This window comes from Primulina huaijiensis, chromosome 3 (genome assembly GCF_012295235.1).
Source record: "Primulina huaijiensis isolate GDHJ02 chromosome 3, ASM1229523v2, whole genome shotgun sequence".
Lineage (NCBI taxonomy): Eukaryota > Viridiplantae > Streptophyta > Magnoliopsida > Lamiales > Gesneriaceae > Primulina > Primulina huaijiensis.
Genome location: NC_133308.1, coordinates 21259979 through 21283769, shown reverse-complemented (window position 1 = coordinate 21283769; position 23791 = coordinate 21259979). Strand labels below are relative to the sequence as shown.

Sequence of the window (23791 nt, the reverse complement as noted above, 5' to 3'; positions counted from 1 at the left end):
AATTATCATTTAACTTTAATTATATATGTAATTTTTTTGAACACTACAGTCTACACAAATGCATAAAAACATAAAATCACATACGTCACAAATTTTTCTTTAGAATTAGGGCTGATTTTAAAATTAAAAATTTAAAAATATATTAAAATTGAAAAATAATAAACATTTTATTAAATAATAGTATTTATTATATCAGTTAATTCGGTTATCCGATTTCAAAATTTTGAAAACAGTAACCGAACCGAATTAACCGATATAACCGAATTTTTTTTAATTTGAAAACCGAATTTCCTAAATAACCGAACCGGATTTCCGAATTGACTCGGTTCGGTCGGTTAATTCGGTTTAACCGAAATTTTGCTCACCCCTAATAATAATGTGTAGTTTATATGTTATCAAGTATAAGTGTCTACTAAATTAAAAGTGACTAGGAAAGTAAAAGTATCCAGTAAAAATTGTTGTCAATTTACATGAAAGATAATAATAAATTAAACAACATTGTAAATAAAAAATTGCATATTATTGATTGTCAAAAAAGATTATAATAATTGAATATTATAATAAAATATATGCATTATTGAGAGAATATGACAAATAACAAAAGANATATTAAATGAAGATTTATTGGCTGCAAATTAGAGCTTGTGATACACCATTGGTGGCATTGGGCTTGAAAGAATGGCGCATAACTTTCCAGCTCAGCCGCCAATCCAAGCCAAGCCCGACAATAATACAGCTGATTCCAACTCACTTCCATGTCCGAATGAGAAATTTCTCTTCCGTGGAGCCCCCGGTAGTTCCCGACGAGTAGCCGGCTTAATTTCAAGCGGTAGTCACCTTATTCTTTGTTTTATCCTTTGATGATCAATTATTTGCTGCCGAAACAGCTTAAATTGATTGGCGGGAAACCCATTTTGTCGGAACCTTAGGATGACATTTTGCGGGTGTTTTTACAGTGATTTGGGATGTTTGAACTTGTATTGTGGTGTTTGTTTTTAACTTGAGATCAACTGTTGTGAATAGATAGAGAAGCTCTCTCTGTGTTTGCTTATGTATAGAGAGAAATGGGGGCTTCGGATAATACGAGGGGTTTGATTTTGGCAATGTTGTCAAGTTTGTTTATTGGAGCCAGCTTTATCTTGAAGAAGAAAGGTCTACAGAGAGCAGCAGCAGCTGGTACACGCGCAGGTGTGATTAATTTGTTCATGAAGTTCTACGGGTTTTTATTTTCAATTGGAAATGTTTAAACTATCTCGCAATATTTTGATGCTTTTTCGAGGCTAATTTTCACTCAAATTGCGATATTTCAAACACTGGAGTCAGCTGGAAGGAATTTGTAGTTTTGGGAACCAGAATTGATCTCCTCTTGAATTATTATTAATACATAAAAGTGATATGTGATCTGATCGTGTGTATAAATGGATAAATTCTCAAGATAAAAGGTACTTTCTATTGACGTTAGGGGAATGAGTAGTGGATTATTATTGCTTTCTTTACTGATATATGAATAAGTACCAGACTACTGAGTCCTAGTCAAAATCATTGGCAAGTGATTTCAGATATTTTTTAGGAATATTTGTTGACTGCTGGATGAAAAGTTTGGAAACAAAAAGGTTTGCATTAGTTGCGAGTCATGAAACTGAGTTAGACAAGTGGGATTTGAAAGAATTGTTTATACTGTTTGAAATGTAGTTTCTTGGAGAGTACAACAATGCGAAATTGTGGAAAAGTAGTGTGCAAGTAACTGAGAATGGAGCGATAGAGACCATGGCAGCTTGGTTTTGTCGTCGGCAATGTGTGGAGTGATATATGCTTAGCGTGTGTATGGAAACTCCAGTTAATGAACACAGTCTAATCTGCTGTGATTTACTTTGTTTTAACAAGATAAGTTTTTGTTTACCATTGTTCACAAGTTCTCTCTTAAATGCCAAATCTTTTTATGGTATTATCATAATTTGTGTTTCTCGTATTTAAGGTGTTGGAGGCTACACTTACTTACTAGAACCTCTTTGGTGGGCTGGCATGATTACGAGTTAGTAGGATCTTTACATTTTTCTCTTCTGCTCTATTCTGACCACGCATCAGTAATCATGTAACCTTCATCTTGCTGTGCAGTGATTGGCGGAGAGGTGGCTAATTTTGTTGCGTATATTTATGCCCCAGCTGTCCTCATTACTCCTCTTGGTGCACTGAGTATTATTATCAGGTAGATTTTCATTTTTTATTTTTAAATTATGAAAACATTGAACTTCATAAGGATGTCATGACCAGCCCTTTTTTATGACTTCAAAAGTGCTGTTCTAGCGCACTTTATGTTGAGGGAACGACTGCAAAAGATGGGCATACTGGGATGTATCGCTTGCATCGTTGGTTCTGTAATAATTGTTATTCACGCTCCTCAAGAGCAAACTCCAAATTCTGTACAAGAAGTCTGGATTTTGGCCATTCAACCAGGTTCCTGAACCCTACTCATCAATTTTCTTTTCTTCTTTTCACGTGTACTGTCATTAACGAGTTGTCGCAGTATTGTTTATTTATGCTCATTGTCTTGTGCACAGCATTTATGATATATGTAGCAGCTACAGTATCCATTGTACTTGCCCTGACGCTTCATTTTGAGCCTCTTTACGGGCAAACCAACATAGTGGTTTACTTGGGCATTTGTTCCTTAATGGGTGCCCTAACGGTACTTTCCGTCACATTACATCATTTTGAGCTGACTTGGGCTTTTGTATTGCTTGATGAAGCAGCCTATGTTTTCTAGCTTATCGTATATTTGGTAATTTCACTCAGGTTGTGAGCATAAAGGCTATAGGAATCGCAATAAAGCTCACTTTGGAGGGAATCAATCAATTCGCATATGCTCAGACTTGGTTTTTCCTTTCAGTAGCAGTTATATGTGTCATCACACAGTTGAACTATCTGAATAAGGTAGCCATAATATAGTTACTTTGTGAATGTTTTGATATTTGCATCTTGATCTTAGAAACGTTGCAACTTTTGTGTAATTATATCGTGTTTTGATACCTTATCTAGCTGGCCATGTACTTTTTCTTCGTAATTTTGTAGAAAGAAATTGCTGTTGGTTGTCTCATTCCGAATTTGTATGTTCAGGCACTTGACACTTTCAATGCGGCACTTGTTTCTCCAATATATTATGTGATGTTCACAACTCTGACTATTATTGCAAGCGCAATAATGTTTAAGGTAGCACTGTATTGAAGTCATATTTTGTAAACTCTGTTGAATGTTAATACGCAGACAATATTGTTGTCTTATGTTTGCAGGACTGGTCAGGTCAAGACTTGAGCAGCATTACCTCTGAGATATGTGGATTTATCACAGTTCTCTCAGGAACCGTAATACTTCACACTACAAGAGAAGAGGAGCCTGCACCTCCAGCTGGTAATATATCCTTGTCTTGAGCCAATCCATATCCACAACTTCCGGATATGGATACTTGAAAAAAGAATTTCAGATTCTTGTTCCTTTTTCTTTTTCCCCGTGGATTTTTGACAGAATTCGATGTTTAGATGAATGAAGGCATTGATTGTCAAATGCTGCGCAGGAAACATAACATGGTATGATGTGGATTCCTCAAAAGGTCTGGAAGAGGCTCATTTGATCACACTCCATAATCCTGATTACTTTACTTAAAAACAGTCGTATTTTTTAGACAAACAGAAATTGAAACGTTACGGCCATGGAATCACCTCATAGGCCCATGTTCTCGTGTCTGGTTAACGGGTTTGCTGCACGGTTAAAAATCATTTTTCATTAGGAAAATTTGTGTCCACCTCGACGCACCTTTTCTTGGAAGTAAAGGGCGAAAGGAAGTTTGAACACTGTAAACATACGTGTGGGCCGTGGGGTGTGGCTTTCGAAAGCTTGAAGGAACTTTTGATCAATGAAGTCTCGTCAAATGGGATTTTTAAGTACATATTTAACTTTTGGTTGCATTTAAATCCTATTTGGACAAAGGTTTTTAGTTTTGAGGTTGTAATGGTACCAATGGCGTAATGGCTCGTGTGTTTTTGAACTTCTGATTAGTGTTATTAATTTTTGTGTATATGAAATAAGTTGAAAAGATTCATAGAAATATATAATATGGTTCGTTATAAAGTAACTATTAATGCTGTGGAGTAAACAATTCTATTATTATTACTATTATTATACCAACATTCATATCGTGAAATTTTAACGTTTTGATCATCAACACATAATGTTAATTTAATTAAAATATGAGGACATATATAATATAATAATAATATGGATACGAGGAGAATTATTATGTATAGAAGATAAACTAACTCATTCATAATAGTTTATTTGTATAAAATATAGACAAAAATTTGGGTGAGATGGTCTCACGAGTCGTATTTCGTAAGACGGATCTCTTATTTTGGCCATCATGAAAAAAATATTACTTTTTATGCTAAGAGTATTACTTTTCATTGTGAATATCGGTAGGGTTGATTTGTCTCACAGATAAAGATTCGTGAGCCAGTCTCACAAGAGACCTACTCTAAATATTAATATAAAATAACTCCATTTTATAAGAAAATATGTGATTGCTCGAATTTTTTTGTCCTCCTTAAACTATGGGGTTTTTTAAGAGAATATTATAAAAATTAAATTTTGTTTACCAAATTGATACTCATGGAAAATTTAAGGTCCGATTCTTGCAAGTGTCACTAGTGCAGACACAAGTTTCGAAATTGTACTGAGCCTGAAATCACGAATAAGACCGTTAGAAGGGGGCCGGGAGTGTGTCCCGCGTAGCCCCTCCGACGCTCAAGTCAGAGACTGAGGATATAAGTGGAGAGCAGCTAAGGATGCTGCTGAAAAATAATATAATGAATCTGCTTGAGTTGGAAGCTCAAACTTGGTATTTATAGGAGCGTACATGGGCCTTCCATCTGGGCTAGAGATGGGCTGAGAGTTTGGGTCTGATGTTGAGAGATCCATTTATAGGGTATCACAAACTATAATAAAATGGGAGAATTTTAAAAACTATGATAAATGTAAATCCGATTAATTGTTCCTTGGATGCTTCTCTAATATATATATATTTTAAAAATGGCCATATTTTGGCTATTGCATTTTTTTAACGGAAAAAGAATGTTCCAGCTATATCATGGTACATATGTGTATAATTTACATTTTCTAATTATTCATATTTTGCATTATTTTAATAAAAACTCCAGAATATAACCTTATTAATGTTGAAAAATTATTTAAAAATGTGTTAAATATTTGTGTTGAAAATGTGAATGTTGAATGTTGAAAATTAGGTAAAATTAGGTGTTGAATATTGAAAATTAGTGTGTGATGATGTAGGTAATGATGTATTTTATTTTTGGATTATTTGTAAAAATTTTCTATAAATAGATCTCTCATTTGTGAAGAAAATCACAATTGAGTTGAGAGAAAAATATTATAAAGTGTGTAGTGTGATAATTTTGAGAGTTTGAGATTTTTATTTTTTTACCGTAAATTTTTACTTTTTCACAACACGTTATCAGCACGAAGCTCTAAAAGTCCTCCATATTTTTCCAAGCTCCGAACAGAAGAAAAAGGTAACAAAAGTAATAATATTTATTTTACTGTTATTTATTTATTGTTTATATATGTAATATATAATATAATGTTATTGTTAGAAATAATAAAAATAATTTTTTCAAAAACTTGTTATAAATCCTGGGAGGATGTTAAGACGACATCCCACACTCCCGGTAAGGGATACGACAAGTATAAAAGCCTATAAGGTTTTTTAAACAAAATAACTTATGACACCTAATTATAATAATGTGATATGATATACATAATTATTTAAATATGACTAATATTATATACACCATATTATTACCATAAAATTATACAAATACATACATTTATTTTCTTATACACCAACGGTAATAAACGGTAACAAAACGGCTAGTTTTTGCTCTATAAATACAATCTCACAAATACATTCAATCACTCCAACTTTCTCTTCTTCTCTAAAAATTATTCTTCATCAAATTTTCGAAGAAAAAAAGAAGATGGCTTTCACGAGGTTATTTTTAATTATTTTGGTTATCATACTCACCAGTCTTGTATTTATCGGAGAATATCCTCCTCGTGTGTTTTCTTTATTTTTACGAATACTTGTACTTGTTGTTTATCCATTACTTTGTATTGCAATATTCATTAACTAATAAAATGCATCGTAATTTTTAGTACCACCATGGCAAACTTGGCAAAGCTCGAATTCATCGCTCTTGATATTACTGGGAAAAACTATATGCCATGGACTCTTGATGTAGAAATGCATCTTGAGTCATTGGGTCTAAGCGAGACCATTAAAGAAAATGGTATATCTTCATCACAAGAAAAAGCAAAAGCTATAATATTTTTACGACGACACCTTGATGAAGGTTTAAAATGTGAATATCTCATCGAAAAAGATCCCATGGCTCTGTGGAAAGGATTAAAAGAGAGATTTGAACATATAAGGGAAGTTATACTTCCGACCGCCCGTGATGAATGGAATATGTTAAGATTCCAAGACTTTAAAAAAGTCAGTGATTACAATTCAGCGATGTATAGAATAATCTCGCAGTTAAAATTTTGTGGACATGAGGTTACAGAATCGGAAATGCTTGAAAAAACATTTTCCACGTTTCACGCATCAAATATAACACTACAGCAACAATATAGAGTGCGTGGATTTGCGAGATATTCTGAACTCATCGCCTGTCTTCTTGTGGCGGAAAAGAACAACGAGCTATTAATGAGAAATCATCAGTCCCGACCCACTGGATCAACAGCATTTCCAGAAGTAAATGCTGTAAGCAAAAATGAATTTAAACCTGGAAACCAAAATCAAAGTTACAGACAAGATTTTGGTCGAGGACAAAATCGAGGTCGTGGTCGTGGTCGTGGACGTGGACGTGGACGTGGAAGTGGTCGTGGTCGTGGACGCGGCCGTGGTTTTGAAAATAATCGAGATAGTTATTTCTATAACTCATCTCAAAAGAACGTCCCAAACCACCCACCGAAAAGGCATCAAGAGAATATGAGTGTTAATGAGAATCACTCAAAAAGATTTGAAAGTTCTTGTTTCAGATGTGGTACTCCAGGACATTGGTCCCGTATTTGTCGAGCCCCTGAGCACCTTTGTAAACTTTATAAAGAATCAATAAAGGGGAAAGAAAAGGAGACCAACTTTACTGAACACAGTGAACCTTTGAGTGGTTCAACTCATTTTGATGCTGGAGATTTTCTGATTGATTTCTCAGATAATGATCAATTTGATGGTGGAATAAATATGTAAAATATTTTATTTTTTATGTATTCGTATGATAATGTTTTATAGTGTGTTATATTGTATTGTATTTTATTGTCAATAATTTTATTTCATTGCATATTTTTTTGAAGTTCAAATATGGAAAATGCTACGAACCAAGCTGAAGTTTGCATACCTGATAGTGGTACAACGCACACTATCCTCCGAGATAAAAGATATTTCTTGGAACTAAAACCAACAAAAACAACGGTGAATACAATATCAGGTCCTGTAGACTTGATTAAAGGATGTGGTAAAGCACAATTTTTGTTACCTAATGGTACAAAATTTTTGATCAATGATGCTTTATATTCACCACAATCGAAAAGAAATTTGTTGAGTTTTAATGATATATATTCCCATGGGTATGATACTCAAACAATGAATGAAGGGAATGAGAAATATATGTGTCTTACCACATATAAATCAGGAAAGAAATATGTGATTGAAAAACTACCAATGCTCCCTACTGGATTGCATTATACACATATACGTCCCATTGAATCAAACATGGTAATTGATAATTCTTCAATATTAACCAATTGGCATGATCGATTAGGACATCCTGGTTCAACAATGATGCGAAGAATTATAGAAAATACACATGGTCATCCATTGAAAGACCAGAAGATCTTTCAGAATAATAAGTTTCAATGTAAAGCATGTTCTCTTGGAAAACTTATTATAAGACCATCACCAGCCAAAATCCAAACTGAATCACCAATGTTTCTTGAACGTATTCAGGGTGATATTTGTGGACCAATCCATCCACCATGTGGACCATTCAGATACTTTATGGTATTGATTGATGCCTCCAGCAGATGGTCACATGTATGTTTATTGTCAACTCGAAATGTTGCATTTGCAAGATTACTTGCTCAAATAATAAAATTGAGGAATCAATTTCCCGATTATACAATCAAGAAAATTAGACTTGATAATGCTGGTGAATTTACTTCCCAGACTTTCAATGATTATTGTATGTCTATGGGAATCATTGTTGAGCATCCTGTTGCTCATGTACATACTCAAAATGGATTGGCTGAATCATTGATTAAACGTCTGCAAATGATTGCTAGACCAATGATTATGAAAACAAAGCTCCCTATTTCTATATGGGGACATGCAATTTTACATGCTGCTTCATTAATTCGCATCAGACCAAGTGCATATCATAAATACTCCCCATTGCAGCTTGCATTTGGTAAAGAACCAGACATTTCTCATCTGAGAATTTTTGGATGTATGGTGTATGTGCCTATTGCACCACCTCAACGAAAGAAAATGGGACCTCAAAGAAAGATTGGAATTTATATTGGTTATGATAGTCCATCGATCATTCGATATCTTGAACCACAGACAGGCGACGTGTTCACAGCACGTTTTGCTGATTGTCATTTTAATGAGGAAATCTTCCCAATGTTAGGGGGAGAACAGAAACATACCGAAAAAGAAATTACATGGTATGTATCATCATTGTTACATCTGGATCCAAGAACAAAACAATGTGAAAAAGATGTACAGCAAATTGTGCACTTGCAAAGAATAGCAAATCAAATACCAGATGCATTTGCAGACACAAAAGGGGTAACTAAATCATATATACATGCTGCAAATGCCCCTGCTCGAATTGAAATTCCGAAGAAACAAATTGAAGATAGTCATGATGTCATTAAACGCCTGAAGCGTGGAAGGCCAGTTGGTTCCAAGGATAAAAATCCTCGAAAAAGAAAATTCATAGAGAAACACAATGATCACAAAATAGAGAATGATGTTCCTGAAGAAACACATAATGATCACAAAATAGAGAATGATGTTCCTGAAGAAACACATGATGATGAAAATGTTTTGTCAGAACCACAAACTGACGAGAATCATGAAATCTCTATCAATTATATTAATACTGGAAAAATATGGAACCGAAAAGATATAGAAGAAATTGATGATATATTTTCTTATAATGTGGCAATCGACATCATAAATGATAATGAAGATCATGAACCAAAATCTTTTGGTGAATGTAAAAATCGGCAGGATTGGATAAAATGGAAAGATGCCATCCAGGTTGAATTGGATTCGCTAAATAAACGTAATGTTTTTGGACCTATAGTCCTTACACCTGAAGGTGTAAAACCTGTTGGATACAAATGGGTTTTTATTCGAAAGCGAAATGAGAAAAATGAAATAGTAAGATATAAAGCTCGACTTGTTGCACAAGGTTTTTCTCAAAGGCCTGGAATTGATTATGAAGAAACGTATTCTCCTGTGATGGATGCAATTACGTTTCGGTATTTGATTAGCTTGGCAGTATCTGAAAATTTAGAAATGCGTCTTATGGATGTTGTTACAGCCTACTTATATGGATCACTTGATAGTAATATATATATGAAAATCCCTGAAGGATTTAAGATGCCTGAAGCACAAAGTTCAAAACCCAGAGAATGTTATTCTGTGAAATTACTAAGATCATTATATGGGTTGAAGCAATCCGGCAGAATGTGGTATAATAGGCTAAGTGATCACTTGATGAAAAAGGGATATGTAAATAATTCAATATGCCCTTGTGTTTTCATTAAGAAAACAACATCCGGATGCGTAATTATTGCTGTATATGTTGATGATTTAAACATCATTGGAACAAATAAGGAAATTCAAGAAGTTGTGTCATACTTGAAAGAAGAATTTGAAATGAAGGATCTTGGAAAAACCAAGTATTGTCTGGGTTTACAAATTGAACAAAAAGAATGTGGAATATTTGTTCACCAGACAAATTATACAGAAAAGATCCTTAAACGTTTTAATATGGACAAATCAAATCCTTTAAGTACTCCAATGGTTGTTAGATCATTAAACATAGAAAAGGATCCATTCCGTCCATGTGAAGATGATGAAGATATTCTTGGTCCAGAAGTACCATATCTAAGTGCTATCGGTGCCCTTATGTATCTTACAAATTGTACAAGGCCTGATATATCTTTTGCCGTAAATTTATTGGCAAGATTTAGCACATATCCAACAAAGAGACATTGGAACGGAATTAAACATATATTCCGTTATCTACGAGGAACGACAGACTTGGGACTTTTGTATTCAAAAGATGCTAATCCAAGTATAATTGGTTATGCCGATGCTGGATACTTATCTGATCCACACAAAGCACGTTCTCAAACTGGATATGTATTTACTCGTGGAGGCACTGCAATTTCTTGGCGTTCACAGAAACAAACACTTGTAACAACTTCATCAAATCATGCCGAGATTATTGCACTACATGAAGCAAGCCGTGAATGTGTGTGGTTAAAATCAATGACTCAACATATCCAAATCTCATGCGGATTATCATTCGACGAGAAGCCTGTGATACTATATGAAGATAATGCTGCATGTGTTGCTCAAATGAAAGAAGGATACATAAAAAGCGACAGAACTAAACATATTCCTCCTAAGTTCTTCGCATTCACCAAGGAGCTTGAGAAGAATAAATGTATTGATGTTCGTCACATTCAATCAAGTGAAAACTCATCAGATCTCTTCACAAAGGCACTTCCTACGACAATATTCAGAAAGCACATATATAATATTGGGATGCGCAATCTACGAAATTTGTGAAGAATTGTTCGTGTCAACATGAGGGGGAGTTTACGTGACTGCACTCTTTTTCCCTTACTATGGTTTTTATCCCAATGGGTTTTTCCTAGTAAGGTTTTTAACGAGGCAGTATAAAAACACGTAATGTATACAATCATTATGATCATCATCACAAGGGGGAGTGTTGAAAAATTATTTAAAAATGTGTTAAATATTTGTGTTGAAAATGTGAATGTTGAATGTTGAAAATTAGGTAAAATTAGGTGTTGAATATTGAAAATTAGTGTGTGATGATGTAGGTAATGATGTATTTTATTTTTGGATTATTTGTAAAAATTTTCTATAAATAGATCTCTCATTTGTGAAGAAAATCACAATTGAGTTGAGAGAAAAATATTATAAAGTGTGTAGTGTGATAATTTTGAGAGTTTGAGATTTTTATTTTTTTACCGTAAATTTTTACTTTTTCACAACAATTAATACATATAAGAAAATCTATTATAATTTTTGACATAGATGTACTCTGTGCTACCACAAATATAAGAAAATCTATTTTAACTTTTGACCTAGTTATAAATGCGTGATCTTAACAACATATGAAAAATATATAAATTAATAAATTTTTATATTATTTATATTTATATATAATATAAGTAGACGAGTTCCAAATCTAAATTATTTATACTAACCAAGGGACACGCATGTGTGTGCAGCATATTATTTAAATGAAAGGTTATGCAAAAACACGATAAATTTGCACTTGAATCTCGAATCCATTACGAACTATGCAAATCTAAATTGATTTACATTCAACAATTAAAACACAGAAATGCAAAACAATTGGATTCTATTTAAATATATTGTAACCAACCTCAAAGGAAAAATAGTCACGATTACAAGTGTTCTTCAAAATTTCTTTAAAATGGGAGTTAAGAGAGAAATGCTGGAGTTTGTGGGCAATGCAGATCATGCTGGAGTCAAGAGAAAAAACAAAAGAATGATATTTTAGTCCACACATTTTGGACCAAATTCAGTTACTACTATATTATAATATTTGGTAATAATTGATGTCCAAACGTACCATTATCATTATTTTAATATATTTAATAATTTTAAAAAAACAATAAATTGATCACTAAAAAATTTCTCGAATATGTTATTATATTATTATTTTAACTCTAAATTATTTATATATTAGAATCCTTTTTATTTTTTGGACACGTACTGTAAGTTTATTAATTTTTTAAATTTAAGAATATATACAACAAAATGTGCTCCAAAAAGGAGGAGACGTGGCGTGTGCGTAAACCATTATAAAGACATCCGCTGGATCAAAAGATGACAATGATCCCCCACCGTTGGATGAAATCATCAAAACCCTGTCTTAAACCGATGACGCGAGTCTGAAAACCTATTCGCATTCACACGCACCAATACACGCACAGAGCGGAGGAGATTCGATCATGGCGGCAACAGTTAGCGCATGGGCAAAGCCAGGCGCTTGGGCTCTGGATTCCGAGGAGAATGAGGCGGACCTCCTTAATCAACACAGGCAAGACTCGGCTCCCGTTAAAGGTTACTCCAACGTCGTTGAATTGGTTGATTTTCCTTCCCTGGACACCGCTACCTCTACGAAGACCAAGAAGAAGAAGCCGCAGACCCTTACTCTTCAGGAATTCACCACTTATGGCGTGCCAAAGCCTCCGGCTGCACAGTCGAAGGGCTTGACTCCGGACGAGCTTATGGTTCTTCCCACCGGGCCGCGTGAGCGCTCGGCCGAGGAGCTTGATCGGAATAGGCTCGGGGGTGGATTTAGATCTTACGGCGGAGGCGACAGGGATGATCAGGCCCGCCGTCTGGGAAGCTTTAGTAGGGAGTCGAATCGTGAGTTTACACCGTCTAGGGCGGATGAGATCGATAATTGGGGGGCGGGGAAGAAACTCTCTGTGAATAATGGGTTCGAGCGGAGGGAGAGAGGGGGATTTTTCGAGGATTCACAATCACGAGCCGATGAGGTTGATAATTGGACCTCGAAGAAGAGTTTTGTACCCTCGGAGCCGAGGAAATATGATAGAAGAGGGAGTTTTGGACCGGATTCAATCAATGGTGGTGCAGATTCAGACAATTGGGTGAAAAGGAAGGAAGAGGAGGGAAGGAAGACCGGAGGATCCTTTGATAGCCTGAGGGACAGACGAGGGGTTTTTGAATCGAATGGTGCGGATTCTGAGAGTTGGGGAAGGAACAGAGGAGGGGTTACCAATGGCAGTGGTGGTAGACCGAGGTTGAATTTGCAGCCTAGAACTCTGCCTGTAGGAGAAGGGCAGAAGAGTGATATCGGGAGCGTGGTGAAGCCTAAAGGGAGTAACCCCTTTGGAGAAGCTAGACCAAGGGAGGAAGTATTGAAGGAGAAGGGACGTGATTGGAAGGGGATTGAAGAGAAGCTAGATTCTATAAACACAAAGGAGATTGCTGCTATGGGGTCTATTGATGGGCGGCCGGTTGTCGAAAGGAAAAGCTTTTGGAGTGGGAATGGGGGGGAGTGGTTGCAGCGGGAAGACAAAATTGAGAGGGCTTGGAGAAAGCCCGACTCCCTTGATTCCCGTCCCTTAAGGTGTGTGAATTTGATGAAAGGCATGATATGTTAACGATAATAAAATTTTATTTTCGGATGTTATCTTTATGGTAATTATTTATTGTTTGTTTGGGTTTATGGTAAAAAAGTATCTTCTGCTCGTTTCATGTACGCATGCGTTTCTGTGAGTTGATCTGCTTGTGTCTTCCTAACGTGATTTGTCAACTCATTTATAACTGTTTGCCCTTCCCAAACGAAAGTGCCAACTATGCTTGAGAGGATATTAATTTGTCTATTTTTCACTCGTATGTTTCATAGATCACTGGTTTTCTTGGAAACCTTACTCTACATTAGCATCAGATAAGACTGCATAGTTTTTATGGTCGAGGGAAAAAGACCTGGATGAAGTTTTTTAATCTACCCAAAACTGTATCGATCCTATTATTGGCTATAAGATCCCATATGCTAGTGTGTATCCATTTCATATGTTTGCTAATCCATGTTTATTTCATCCACTGCTTATGAGTTACTGCAAAATAATGATGTAAAGCTTTGTAAATGTGTTTCCTAGTTGTCGGGAGTCTTGAGCCTCAGGATGTTCTTATGTTGGTTAAACTAGCTCGTTTTTGGAACTCCCCACAAAATTTATATTGTTCTTGCGGATTTGTCACTGTTTGTGAACTTAGTTTTCGTTTTCGTTTTCTTTTATAGTGCTGATGTCCGTGCTGAGAACACTGGAAATGTACATACCGAAGACGCTGAAGAGAACACTGGAAATGGACATACCGAAGATGCTGAAGAGAGAGATAAGTTTTGACGGCAAACAAATTTATTGAATATGACACAGATATGTTACAATTTTCTCCATATTCTGTTTCCCTTGGTGTTCTTGCGTGGTACATTTTAGAGCAATTTTGGTAAGGCTTAAAGGAAGGTTGTTATTTTTACTTGGTGTGATAACTTAATGTGTTTCCTACTTTGATATTTGGTGGTCATTTTTTATTTGTAATTGGTTTGGTACGTGGATCTTGGAGATGGCGATGTTATTCACGGTGACATACAGAAATACTAAGGATTTGTGTTTGTATTTGTATTTGTATTTGTTTACCTTGGTGAAATTCTTGTGGGAATCTAGAAGCTATTGATGGTAAATGAGTTATGTTACGGGTACAATTATATGTGTATAACAATTTTAATTACAACTAGAATTCTTCTATGCTGTTCTAACTTCTATTTATTTAAATAAATTTTTTTTTTTCAATATCTATATTTTATTTATTCAACTATTAATTTTTATCCTTACTCCATGTGTTGTAACTAATTGATGCTTACTTGCAAGGTCAAACATGATATATAATAAATCAATATCATCGTCCCTAATTTTCATAAATAACTTAATAATTTCTTTTTAAGATTTGGTCCCTAGATTTTCGCGTTTTTTACCATTATATATAAAATAAATTATTATATTGCAACTTGGACCATTTTTAAAAATATCAAAATTCATCAATTAATTTCCAATCATCTATCAAATAAATTACTGTTTACCAAAAACTATTAAAGAGTGATACTGTTCAGTGAAACCGTAACATTGTACATATTAGTAATCATATACATGAGTTATGTGAACATAATTAATTAATTTTTGTATATATAATAATTTTGTTGTGCTAAGTAGTTTGTATTTAAAAGTTTTAAAGATTTTAGTAACATCGAGACCATTACAAAAAAAAGTCAATAAGGAAAACAAAAAGATCAAAGAATGTAAAAAGAAAGTATTAATTAAAATATATAAAAAGAAAGAAATAGAAAAGAAAAGAAAATCGTGTTGCGGGTGTAAAACGAAGACATGCCACAGGCCACAGCCCCTTCTGTGAGGATGCCTACAGCATAGGATCCATTCCCCAAATTATCGGAGCAAAAAGTGAAATTACAATTCTAACCCTAATCTTTACAAATAAAAGCTCAAATAAAAGTTTAGGTAAATAAAAAGTTATACCAATATTATTATATTTTACAAGAAAAATATTTCCCATAAAATTAAAATATAATATACATGATATATATATATATATATATATAGACACACACACACACACACACAAAAAACTTACCTTTATAGAAATTTTAGACCTCGACGTCAATGTTTTGTCTGGTAGTATTTATTTAAAAAGACGTGAAAATAAAACTCGTCATCAAGGTTTTTAAATGCCAATGCTCCGTGAAATCCAACCAATTAATGCATAATCAAAATCCACGATGCCAAAATAAATAATTTTCTCCTTTGTGTAGGTGTAGAGATCTGAATTTCAGATCTTCATAATCGTTTCTCATTTTACTCTATATATATATAAATTCGAAATATCACCAAGAAATAGTAAAAAAATGGAGAAAACTTTAATCTTACACAAGATTTTTCTATTCAGCATTTTGATCACTGTATCAGTTAATTCTGAGTACTACTACTCCAAAACCCAACCATTTTCAACACTGCAAGAGAAAACAACCCACCTTCATTTTTACCTGCATGATACCTTGAGTGGTAAAAGCCCCACCGCAATCCAGATAGCCTCTCCAAACTCCACCAACAGCAAGGATGATCCGATCTCATTCGGGACCCTCTTCGCCATCGACGATCCCTTGACTGAAGGCCCCGAGCTCACGTCAAAACTCATAGGAAACGCACGTGGGATGTACCTTTCATCAAGCCAAGACGACAAGTTCTCGACTTTGGTTATGTATGTTGATTTAGGATTTAGCACTGGGAAGTTCAAAGGGAGTTCCATTAGCGTGTTCTCGAGGAATCCGATAACGGAGAAACATAGAGAACTGGCGGTGGTTGGTGGACGGGGACTGTTTCGGATGGCGAGGGGGTTCATAGAGGTGAATACCTATTACTTGAACACTACAAATGGTGATGCTATTCTGGAGTATAACGTTACTGTTGTTCATCTATGAGGGATTACGCTTTTTAATAAGAGATTTATAAGTTTTAGTAAAACGTTTTCAACAAAGCAGAGAAAGGATTTTCATTTGTTTGAATATGATTTTAAGAATCAAAGGTTGAGAGCTTTCGTAAAAATTTCAATGTTCATCCACACAGATTGACAGTAACAACAGCCATGGAGTAATTTAAATTTAAACCGGACTAACTATGAGCGTGTACGGCTTCTGTTATAGCACTAAAATTAACACTATTACCAACGATAGATATGACATAATATTATAGTACAGTAGATTTATTATTCTTCCACTATCAAATATTTATCTCGTTTTGTAAATAATTTAGCTTTATGTCATATCTAATAGTAGAAGAATATTAAATCTACTATACTAGAATATTATGTCATGTCTATTATTAGTAATAGTGTTAATTTTAGTGCTATAAATAGTTTATCCTTAAAATCTAAAACGTATAATTCATAGTTGAAAGCATTAAATAAAAATAAGATTGAATGTAGGGATTCATAAAATTTGTCTACTCTTCAATGTTGCATTTGGATTGATGAATTTCAAATCTACATCTTATATGTTTACATAGATTTTAATATTAATAAAGATACATTTCAAGTTCATCAAATTATAATGTCATTTCCAATTCATTTTGCTTTCTATTACTAATGTTTAAATAAATAAAGTTTGGATTTATGATTTAGTAATTGTTTCATTATAAATAATAAAATTAATAAAAATCCATGAAGGTCATGCTTGCAATTGCATATTTCAATTTAAACTTGTGAGAGAGACCTTATCATTGTTGGACTTTGGACTTTGGAGAACTATTGGACTTTTTCCATTTTGAATAGAAATTAAATAAGCACCTCATTACTTTGATAACTAAATGATTTAGTGTGAAAGAAGAGTGTCTCACAAAAGAAAACAATATTAACATGAATGATTTTATATTGAGTTACACTTTGTGAATGTGTAAGAATGATTGGTCAATAGACTCTCTAATAGACTCTCTCTCACGTTTTTTAAGCATATCTCACATATTACTTTCATCTATCTTCTTGACCTTGCCTCTTGCTATTCTGGTTCAACTCGTGATAAAGTTTAGGTACTTATTCAGTTTTTCGTGCTAGATTACTGCTGGTTGTCATGTTGTATCCTTAGAAACAGTCGTCCGACTTGATCCTCAAAGCACATACTGGAGGGGATGATTCTCTTTTAAGGACACTGTATTTTGTACATGTCTCGGTTTGCTATACCATCCCAGTTTTACCTACTGTATTTTCTCACGATATCATTCATTTGTTTATGTTCGGATTTATGTATCTTTTAGTTTTAACCGTGTGAATGAATGTAAAGTTGAGTTTTTAAACTTTTTTTTTTGGGTAATGGATTGGTGTTCATTCGTATAAATTGCATTTACGCAGCGCTCAACTTATGTTTCTGGTCATAACAGGCTTATCAGCTCTCTTTGGAGCTTAGATTACTAATTTTTGAATCTCATTGTTATTTTAGGTTCTTGTTTTCTGTGTGGTTTGGGTTTTCTTATGCATATTTAAATTTATTCCAAGTGTATTGATTCTCAATTTCACTTGTTGACAAACATATATTTATTATGAGCTGTAAAGTGTCCACCTCGAGACCGGGGTTAGTTGACACCGACGTTGTTTTACAACTACACAATTGAAAACAACTAGCTTTGTAGTACAATATAAACAAAAAACCAGTTTATTACTCATAATCAATAATAAAATTGTCTTTACAACGTAAATTCTTAAAACGATAAAATATGTGGAAATGTTTACAACGAAATAAAATACTTAAATAAGTGAAAATTAAAATAAACTTCTAGATTCATCTTATTATCAGTGCCAAAACTGGTCTTGTTCATCTTCCTCGATTTCCTCTTCTGACTTATCTGGGGAGGGTATAGTAAGGGTGAGTGATATGGTCGTCACTCAGTAAGTGGGAGCCGTTCGAGCACATACATAACAAATACACACGATCTTCGAAAAAGCAGCAGCTCATGTATAACATATTTTGTATCATATATCATAAGCATAACTTGGTCTGGGCACTGAGATTCATCTACTTTCCGTGGTTTACTGATATCAGTCTCTAATATTTAATCCTCTAATGGGGCGATGTCATATAACAGTTATAATCCCACCGTGTAAGGGCCATACTTATCATGTTTTGAGAGTTACACCCACATCCAGTTGAATTCACAGTGTCAAAACATAGAATGTACGATAATCATATCAAGAAAGGGTAGAAACAAAATAACGTCGATCAACTGAAACTTTCAAAAACGAAATAATTCATACACGACGACGTATTTTAAAACAAGCCCACTTACCTTAGTATTGCTTTAAGTATTCGAAAATAACAGAAAGATCATGTAAACGACACTTCCAAAGTGCAGCAGCACTTCGACCGGAAAAGCAGTCGTCATGCAGAATTCTTTGCGACTTATTGTACTGTTGGATCGGACTTAAACTTGCACACTACATTCAAACTTACATCAACTAATTTATGAACAGTGGAGATCTGGTTCGGACTGAATCTTGGCCTGAATATATCACTCGAAAAATGGCAAAACTTCGCATTGTAAAATCTTCGAAAATGATGCAGAACTTGAGAGAAGATTTTCGAAATATATAGTGAATTTGAAATTGTGCTTTTTGAGAATGAGATGGTGGTATTTATAGAGCTGAGGTGAAAATCTTACCATAATTTAGATGATATTTCTTACAAAATTTCGAGACAATTCTTCCATAAATATCGAGATGCTCTTTCCATAAATATCGAGATACTCATTCCATTAATTACGAGATGCTTCTTCCATAATTTCGATATGTTTCTTTGTTGAGAAAAACTGCTTTTCATATAATATTTTCTTTCAAATTTGATGAATATCTCTGCCTTAATTTTCAAAATAAATATATTTCCCGTACTAGATTTCGTATTCCATGTATTTATTGGCTTGAAATTTTGAATACCATGTATATTTAATATTTTCAAATTAATTATTTTACAATAATATCATAACTCAAAAATAAATTCTTATACATATTAAAATTTACTCCAATTGTATTGATTCTTAATTTCACTTGTTGACAAACAGATATTTACTATGAGATGTAAAAACCATGAAAATATACATTTTTCAACCTTTTCAGGTATAACTATTTCCACTCCAGAGCAAAAAATTCAGCTATTCAAGCTTTGATTCGAATGAGATCCCAGAACAAATAACATATCAATGGGGATTGCGTGAACAAGTTGACTATTGATTTGATTTTGGCTTTTAGTTCCAATGAATCGAACTCGAATTTAAGCCATTTCGAGCTATAGATCTATAGCTCAAATTCTGCTTCAAATAATTTGAATCAAACTCGAACTTGAGCATTTTGAGCTACAATTCTATTATTTTTCGATTCAAGATTCGAACAAATCAATGTTTTCAAACCTCAAATAAAACAAGAATATCTATTATATTTTTCAATCTCAAACTTGAATACCAAAATTTTTATTATATTCGGCTCGATTTGATTCGTTTGCACTCCTAATCCTATCTCCTGAGGGCCACCAAAAGAATGAAACTTATCTGATTCTCAACAGGTCACCAAGTTTGCCTCATCATCAACCCCTAAAGCTTAGAGACAGAAGACTCCCTATGTAGTCCAAGTTCGTCCTGCAGAGTGTTGTATGTGCTTGAGATGTGAACTTTTTGTCAAATAATAAGAGATGTTTAATTTGCTCATGATAGAATCAAGTAGCCTGCTAATGGTAATTGTATGATATGTTAAAACAAATCGTAGCTGAGACCGGGCTTGTAGCCCAGTGGTCTCACCCCCTGCCGGAATAGCCGGTTTTCCCGGGTTCGATCCCCCTCCCCGCGTGAATTGTGATAAAAAAAAAAAAACAAACAAATCGTAGCTCGATGGTCTAGATGTCTAGTTAAGGCCGTTCTTCCGATGCTCGAACACTTGCTATTCTCTCATTTGAAAATTGTCGCTGCCATGCTGAACCATTTCTAAAGATAAAAATTTCAGTTTTGCCTTGAGAACATTTTAAACTTGTGATGTTGTCTAGATTGCTTTGTCGTGATTAAAATCCATTTATCCTGTTTGTGTTGCCCGACATGCTCTGAATTGGGAAACTTGTTCCAAATGAAATTGGTCAACCAAAATATTCTTGTACGTTGTTGTGTTCTTATTTTGTAATTTTTTTTTCGGTTAGAGAAGGTGTCCAACGAGTCAATTTGTGACTTGAGTTTTATTGACTTTTATATAATTCAATCATTATTTTAATAAGATTTTACAGTTTTATCAAATTGTGACATTTATTTTATATGTATATCAATGTAACATGCATAAATAAAGTCCTTGAATATACAATAAGTTTCAAGTCTATTAGAAACACGTTTAGAATATACAGTACGCTTCCTAATGAGTTTCATGATCATACGTTGAAATACAGATCTCATGGTACTTATTGTAAATTCAATGACTTTATCTATGCAGGTTGCCTGAGTTTACATATAAAATAAATGCCATAATTTGATAAAATCGTAAAAAATTATTAAAATATAGATTTTTTTTATTACATAAGAGTCAATAAAGTCTAAGCCACGAGTTATTATGTAGTCTATCGAATTTGGTGTACATGAAGATGTGTTCAATTAATAATTTATGTATCTATATCAAATTTCAAATTCCGACAAATAATTTATCTTGTTCGTCAAGTAAGCTACTAACATAGAAACCAATCAATTTCAAAGTAAAGAAAATGCGTATAAGAAAGAGTAGGTCTCTTGTGAGACGGTCTCACGAATCTTTATCTGTGAGACGGGTTAATCTTATCGATATTCACAATAAAAAATAATACTTTTAGCATAAAAAGTAATATTTTTTCATGGATGACCCAAATAAGAGAGTCATCTCACGACATTGATTCGTGAGACCGTCTCACAAGAATTTTGTGTATAAGAAAATATTAAAAATTGTTTTGTCCATTAATATTAATGATAATATCGTGATTGACTCAAAACTTGTCATAAATCTATCAAATATTTGTATTCATACAATATTTTAGCTACTAGTTAAATCATCAAAATTTAAATAATATACATATTAAACAAGCAAGCCAATATATGATAAGAAAATTGAATCAAAACAAGAATACATTTATAATTTATATTGAATCAATATTCTTCAAGAATGTTATTGAAACATATAACATTTATCTAAATTCTTCATGAATATAATAACGTTATTTTTTATATCAATATTATTTATAGATATTGATAGATCTTTATGATCTTAGATCAAAATTCTTCGAGAATATTGATAAAACTTATATATTTATATTTTATTCATAGACCTATCAATAATATCAACACAAAGTCTTGTTGTGCTACTTCAGGAGCATCAACATAAAATTAAAAGTTGTGCTTCTTCAGGAGCATCAATATAAACATATAATTTGTGCTATTTTGAGAACATCAATATTAAATCTAAATATTGTGTTTCTTCGCGAGCATCTACACAAGATTAAGAATAAATTATTTATGAATTTTACTTTGAAGAGCATTCGTATTGATAACGTATTATGAATAGTGAAAAATATAAAGATGAGAGAATGAATTGTAATATTTTATCATCATTTGAGACATCTATTTATAGAGCACATTTAACATGATAAAATACAAATATTATCTTAATAATCATCTACAATTCTTTATCTATAACACATATTAATTTTTTTTAGTTATTTTTGAAAATATAAGTTCGAGTTGCATTTAATTATATCTTCATCAAAACATATAATTTTAAATTTATGTGTNTATATGTTAGTGCTTCCCTTTATTTTCTTAAATTATATTACAAATTAATATCGTTCCTTTTGTTTCTACCTAAAATTAATATTGTTCTTATTTCTAATTTGTTTTGTCGTCTTCGGTTGCTTCTCTGAATTTTAACGGACATGATACAAAAGAAATTCATTACATCCTTGTTCAAAGCCTTGCTGCAAAATCACGGCCCAAGAAAATTATCTGTGCATTCAAAGTCGCAATTCGGCATCAGAAATCGAAATCTCATGTCAATTTTCAGCAGAATCCCATACTCCCCCCTCTTCCACCACTCAAACACCCAAATTTCTAATACAATAATAGCCTCACCTTTGTTATCGTCGCCACCCCATAAATTGTCCTTCTTTAATCCCGTTACTATGCAAAGAATACATACCAAAAACCCCAAATTTTCTGCTCCGCCGTCTTCATCTTCGCCTTCGGTTTCTCTTCAACCCGTTGAGGAGCTCCCACCTAAGCTACAAGAAATTGTCAATCTTTTCCGGGGAGTTCAAGAACCAAAGGCCAAGTATGAACAGTTGTTATTCTATGGAAGAAATCTGAACCCTTTGGAATCTCAGTACAAAACCAGTGATAACAAGGTGCAAGGTTGTGTTTCTCAGGTGTGGGTCAGAGCATACCTTGATAGTGATAAAAATGTTATCTTTGAGGCCGATTCTGATTCAGTTCTCACTAAAGGGCTCGCTGCCCTTCTAGTTCAAGGTCTATCGGGCCGGCCCGTGGATGAGATTGTGAGGGTATCACCTGATTTTGTGGTGCTTTTGGGATTGCAACAGAGTTTAACTGCTTCTCGGAATAATGGGTTCTTGAATATGTTGAAACTGATGCAAAAGAAGGCTTTGCAGCTGTATGTTGAAGCTGAGAAGGCTGGAAATTCAACCGGTGAAGAATTTGGAAAAGGATCTCTTGAAAATTCAGATTTGGAATCGAATGATGGTGCCAGAGATGATGGATCGAAATCTAGCGAGACTTTTACTGGTATTAATAATGACTCAGGCAATGGAAGTTTGTTGGGCAGTAGAGGGATTCGGATTAAAGAGATGATGGAGAAAGAGCTCCGTCCCTTAGAATTGGAAGTTGAGGATATATCTTATCAGCATGCCGGACATTCAGGGTTTCGAGGAAGTGACGCAGAGACACATTTCAATGTAAAAGTGGTTTCTGAAGAATTTGAAGGGAAAAGTTTGGTTAAGAGGCACAGATTGATTTACAGCTTGTTGCAAGAAGAGTTACAGGGTGGATTACATGCTTTGTCAATTGTGGCAAATACGCCAGCCGAAGTTGGCACTCCATGAAGTGTTTGGCATTTTTGGGTGTTTTCTCTGGAATAATTGATGACAGAATATGTGGTTTTTTAAAGATACAATGGATTCCTACACGATATACACTTTATCTTGATCTCCGGTGATACATTTACAGTAGCTTTGTAGCGTATTAATTGCTTTTATTTTTTGGTCGAGTTTTGAAACTC

At 33.8% G+C, this 23791-nt stretch overlaps 4 protein-coding genes across 4 annotated transcripts; all 4 read left to right on the top strand.

The window, feature by feature from the left end:
* The first annotated feature begins 667 nt into the window (after positions 1-667).
* On the top strand, positions 668-4167 carry LOC140973684 (probable magnesium transporter NIPA6). The gene is made up of 9 exons (XM_073436662.1): positions 668-1188; positions 1976-2032; positions 2116-2206; positions 2294-2454; positions 2559-2686; positions 2794-2931; positions 3115-3207; positions 3288-3405; positions 3569-4167. Exons 1-9 carry the CDS (start codon positions 1065-1067, stop codon positions 3655-3657), a joined length of 999 nt encoding a protein of 332 aa, XP_073292763.1. The 5' UTR covers positions 668-1064; the 3' UTR covers positions 3658-4167.
* An 8107-nt stretch (positions 4168-12274) lies between these two features.
* LOC140973683 (eukaryotic translation initiation factor 4B3-like) lies at positions 12275-14629 on the top strand. Its single transcript, XM_073436661.1, has 2 exons — positions 12275-13529; positions 14202-14629. The coding sequence occupies exons 1-2, from the start codon at positions 12382-12384 to the stop codon at positions 14305-14307; spliced, it is 1254 nt and encodes a 417-aa protein (XP_073292762.1). The 5' UTR covers positions 12275-12381; the 3' UTR covers positions 14308-14629.
* Positions 14630-15875: 1246 nt separating this feature from the next.
* LOC140972238 (dirigent protein 4-like) lies at positions 15876-16555 on the top strand. Its single transcript, XM_073434688.1, has one exon. It carries the CDS (start codon positions 15876-15878, stop codon positions 16446-16448), a length of 573 nt encoding a protein of 190 aa, XP_073290789.1. The 3' UTR covers positions 16449-16555.
* Positions 16556-22418: 5863 nt separating this feature from the next.
* LOC140973681 (sufE-like protein 1, chloroplastic/mitochondrial) lies at positions 22419-23767 on the top strand. Its single transcript, XM_073436660.1, has one exon. The coding sequence runs from the start codon at positions 22434-22436 to the stop codon at positions 23613-23615; it is 1182 nt and encodes a 393-aa protein (XP_073292761.1). The 5' UTR covers positions 22419-22433; the 3' UTR covers positions 23616-23767.
* Positions 23768-23791: the final 24 nt, after the last annotated feature.

Coding starts and splice junctions, on each gene's coding strand:
- LOC140973684 (XM_073436662.1), top strand. CDS start 1,065: ATGGGGGCTTCGGATAATACGAGGGGTTTGATTTTGGCAATGTTGTCA. Junction 1,189..1,975: donor AGCAGCTGGTACACGCGCAG/GTGTGATTAATT, acceptor CTCGTATTTAAG/GTGTTGGAGGCTACACTTAC. Junction 2,033..2,115: donor GTGGGCTGGCATGATTACGA/GTTAGTAGGATC, acceptor CTTGCTGTGCAG/TGATTGGCGGAGAGGTGGCT.
- LOC140973683 (XM_073436661.1), top strand. CDS start 12,382: ATGGCGGCAACAGTTAGCGCATGGGCAAAGCCAGGCGCTTGGGCTCTG. Junction 13,530..14,201: donor CTTGATTCCCGTCCCTTAAG/GTGTGTGAATTT, acceptor TTTCTTTTATAG/TGCTGATGTCCGTGCTGAGA.
- LOC140972238 (XM_073434688.1), top strand. CDS start 15,876: ATGGAGAAAACTTTAATCTTACACAAGATTTTTCTATTCAGCATTTTG.
- LOC140973681 (XM_073436660.1), top strand. CDS start 22,434: ATGATACAAAAGAAATTCATTACATCCTTGTTCAAAGCCTTGCTGCAA.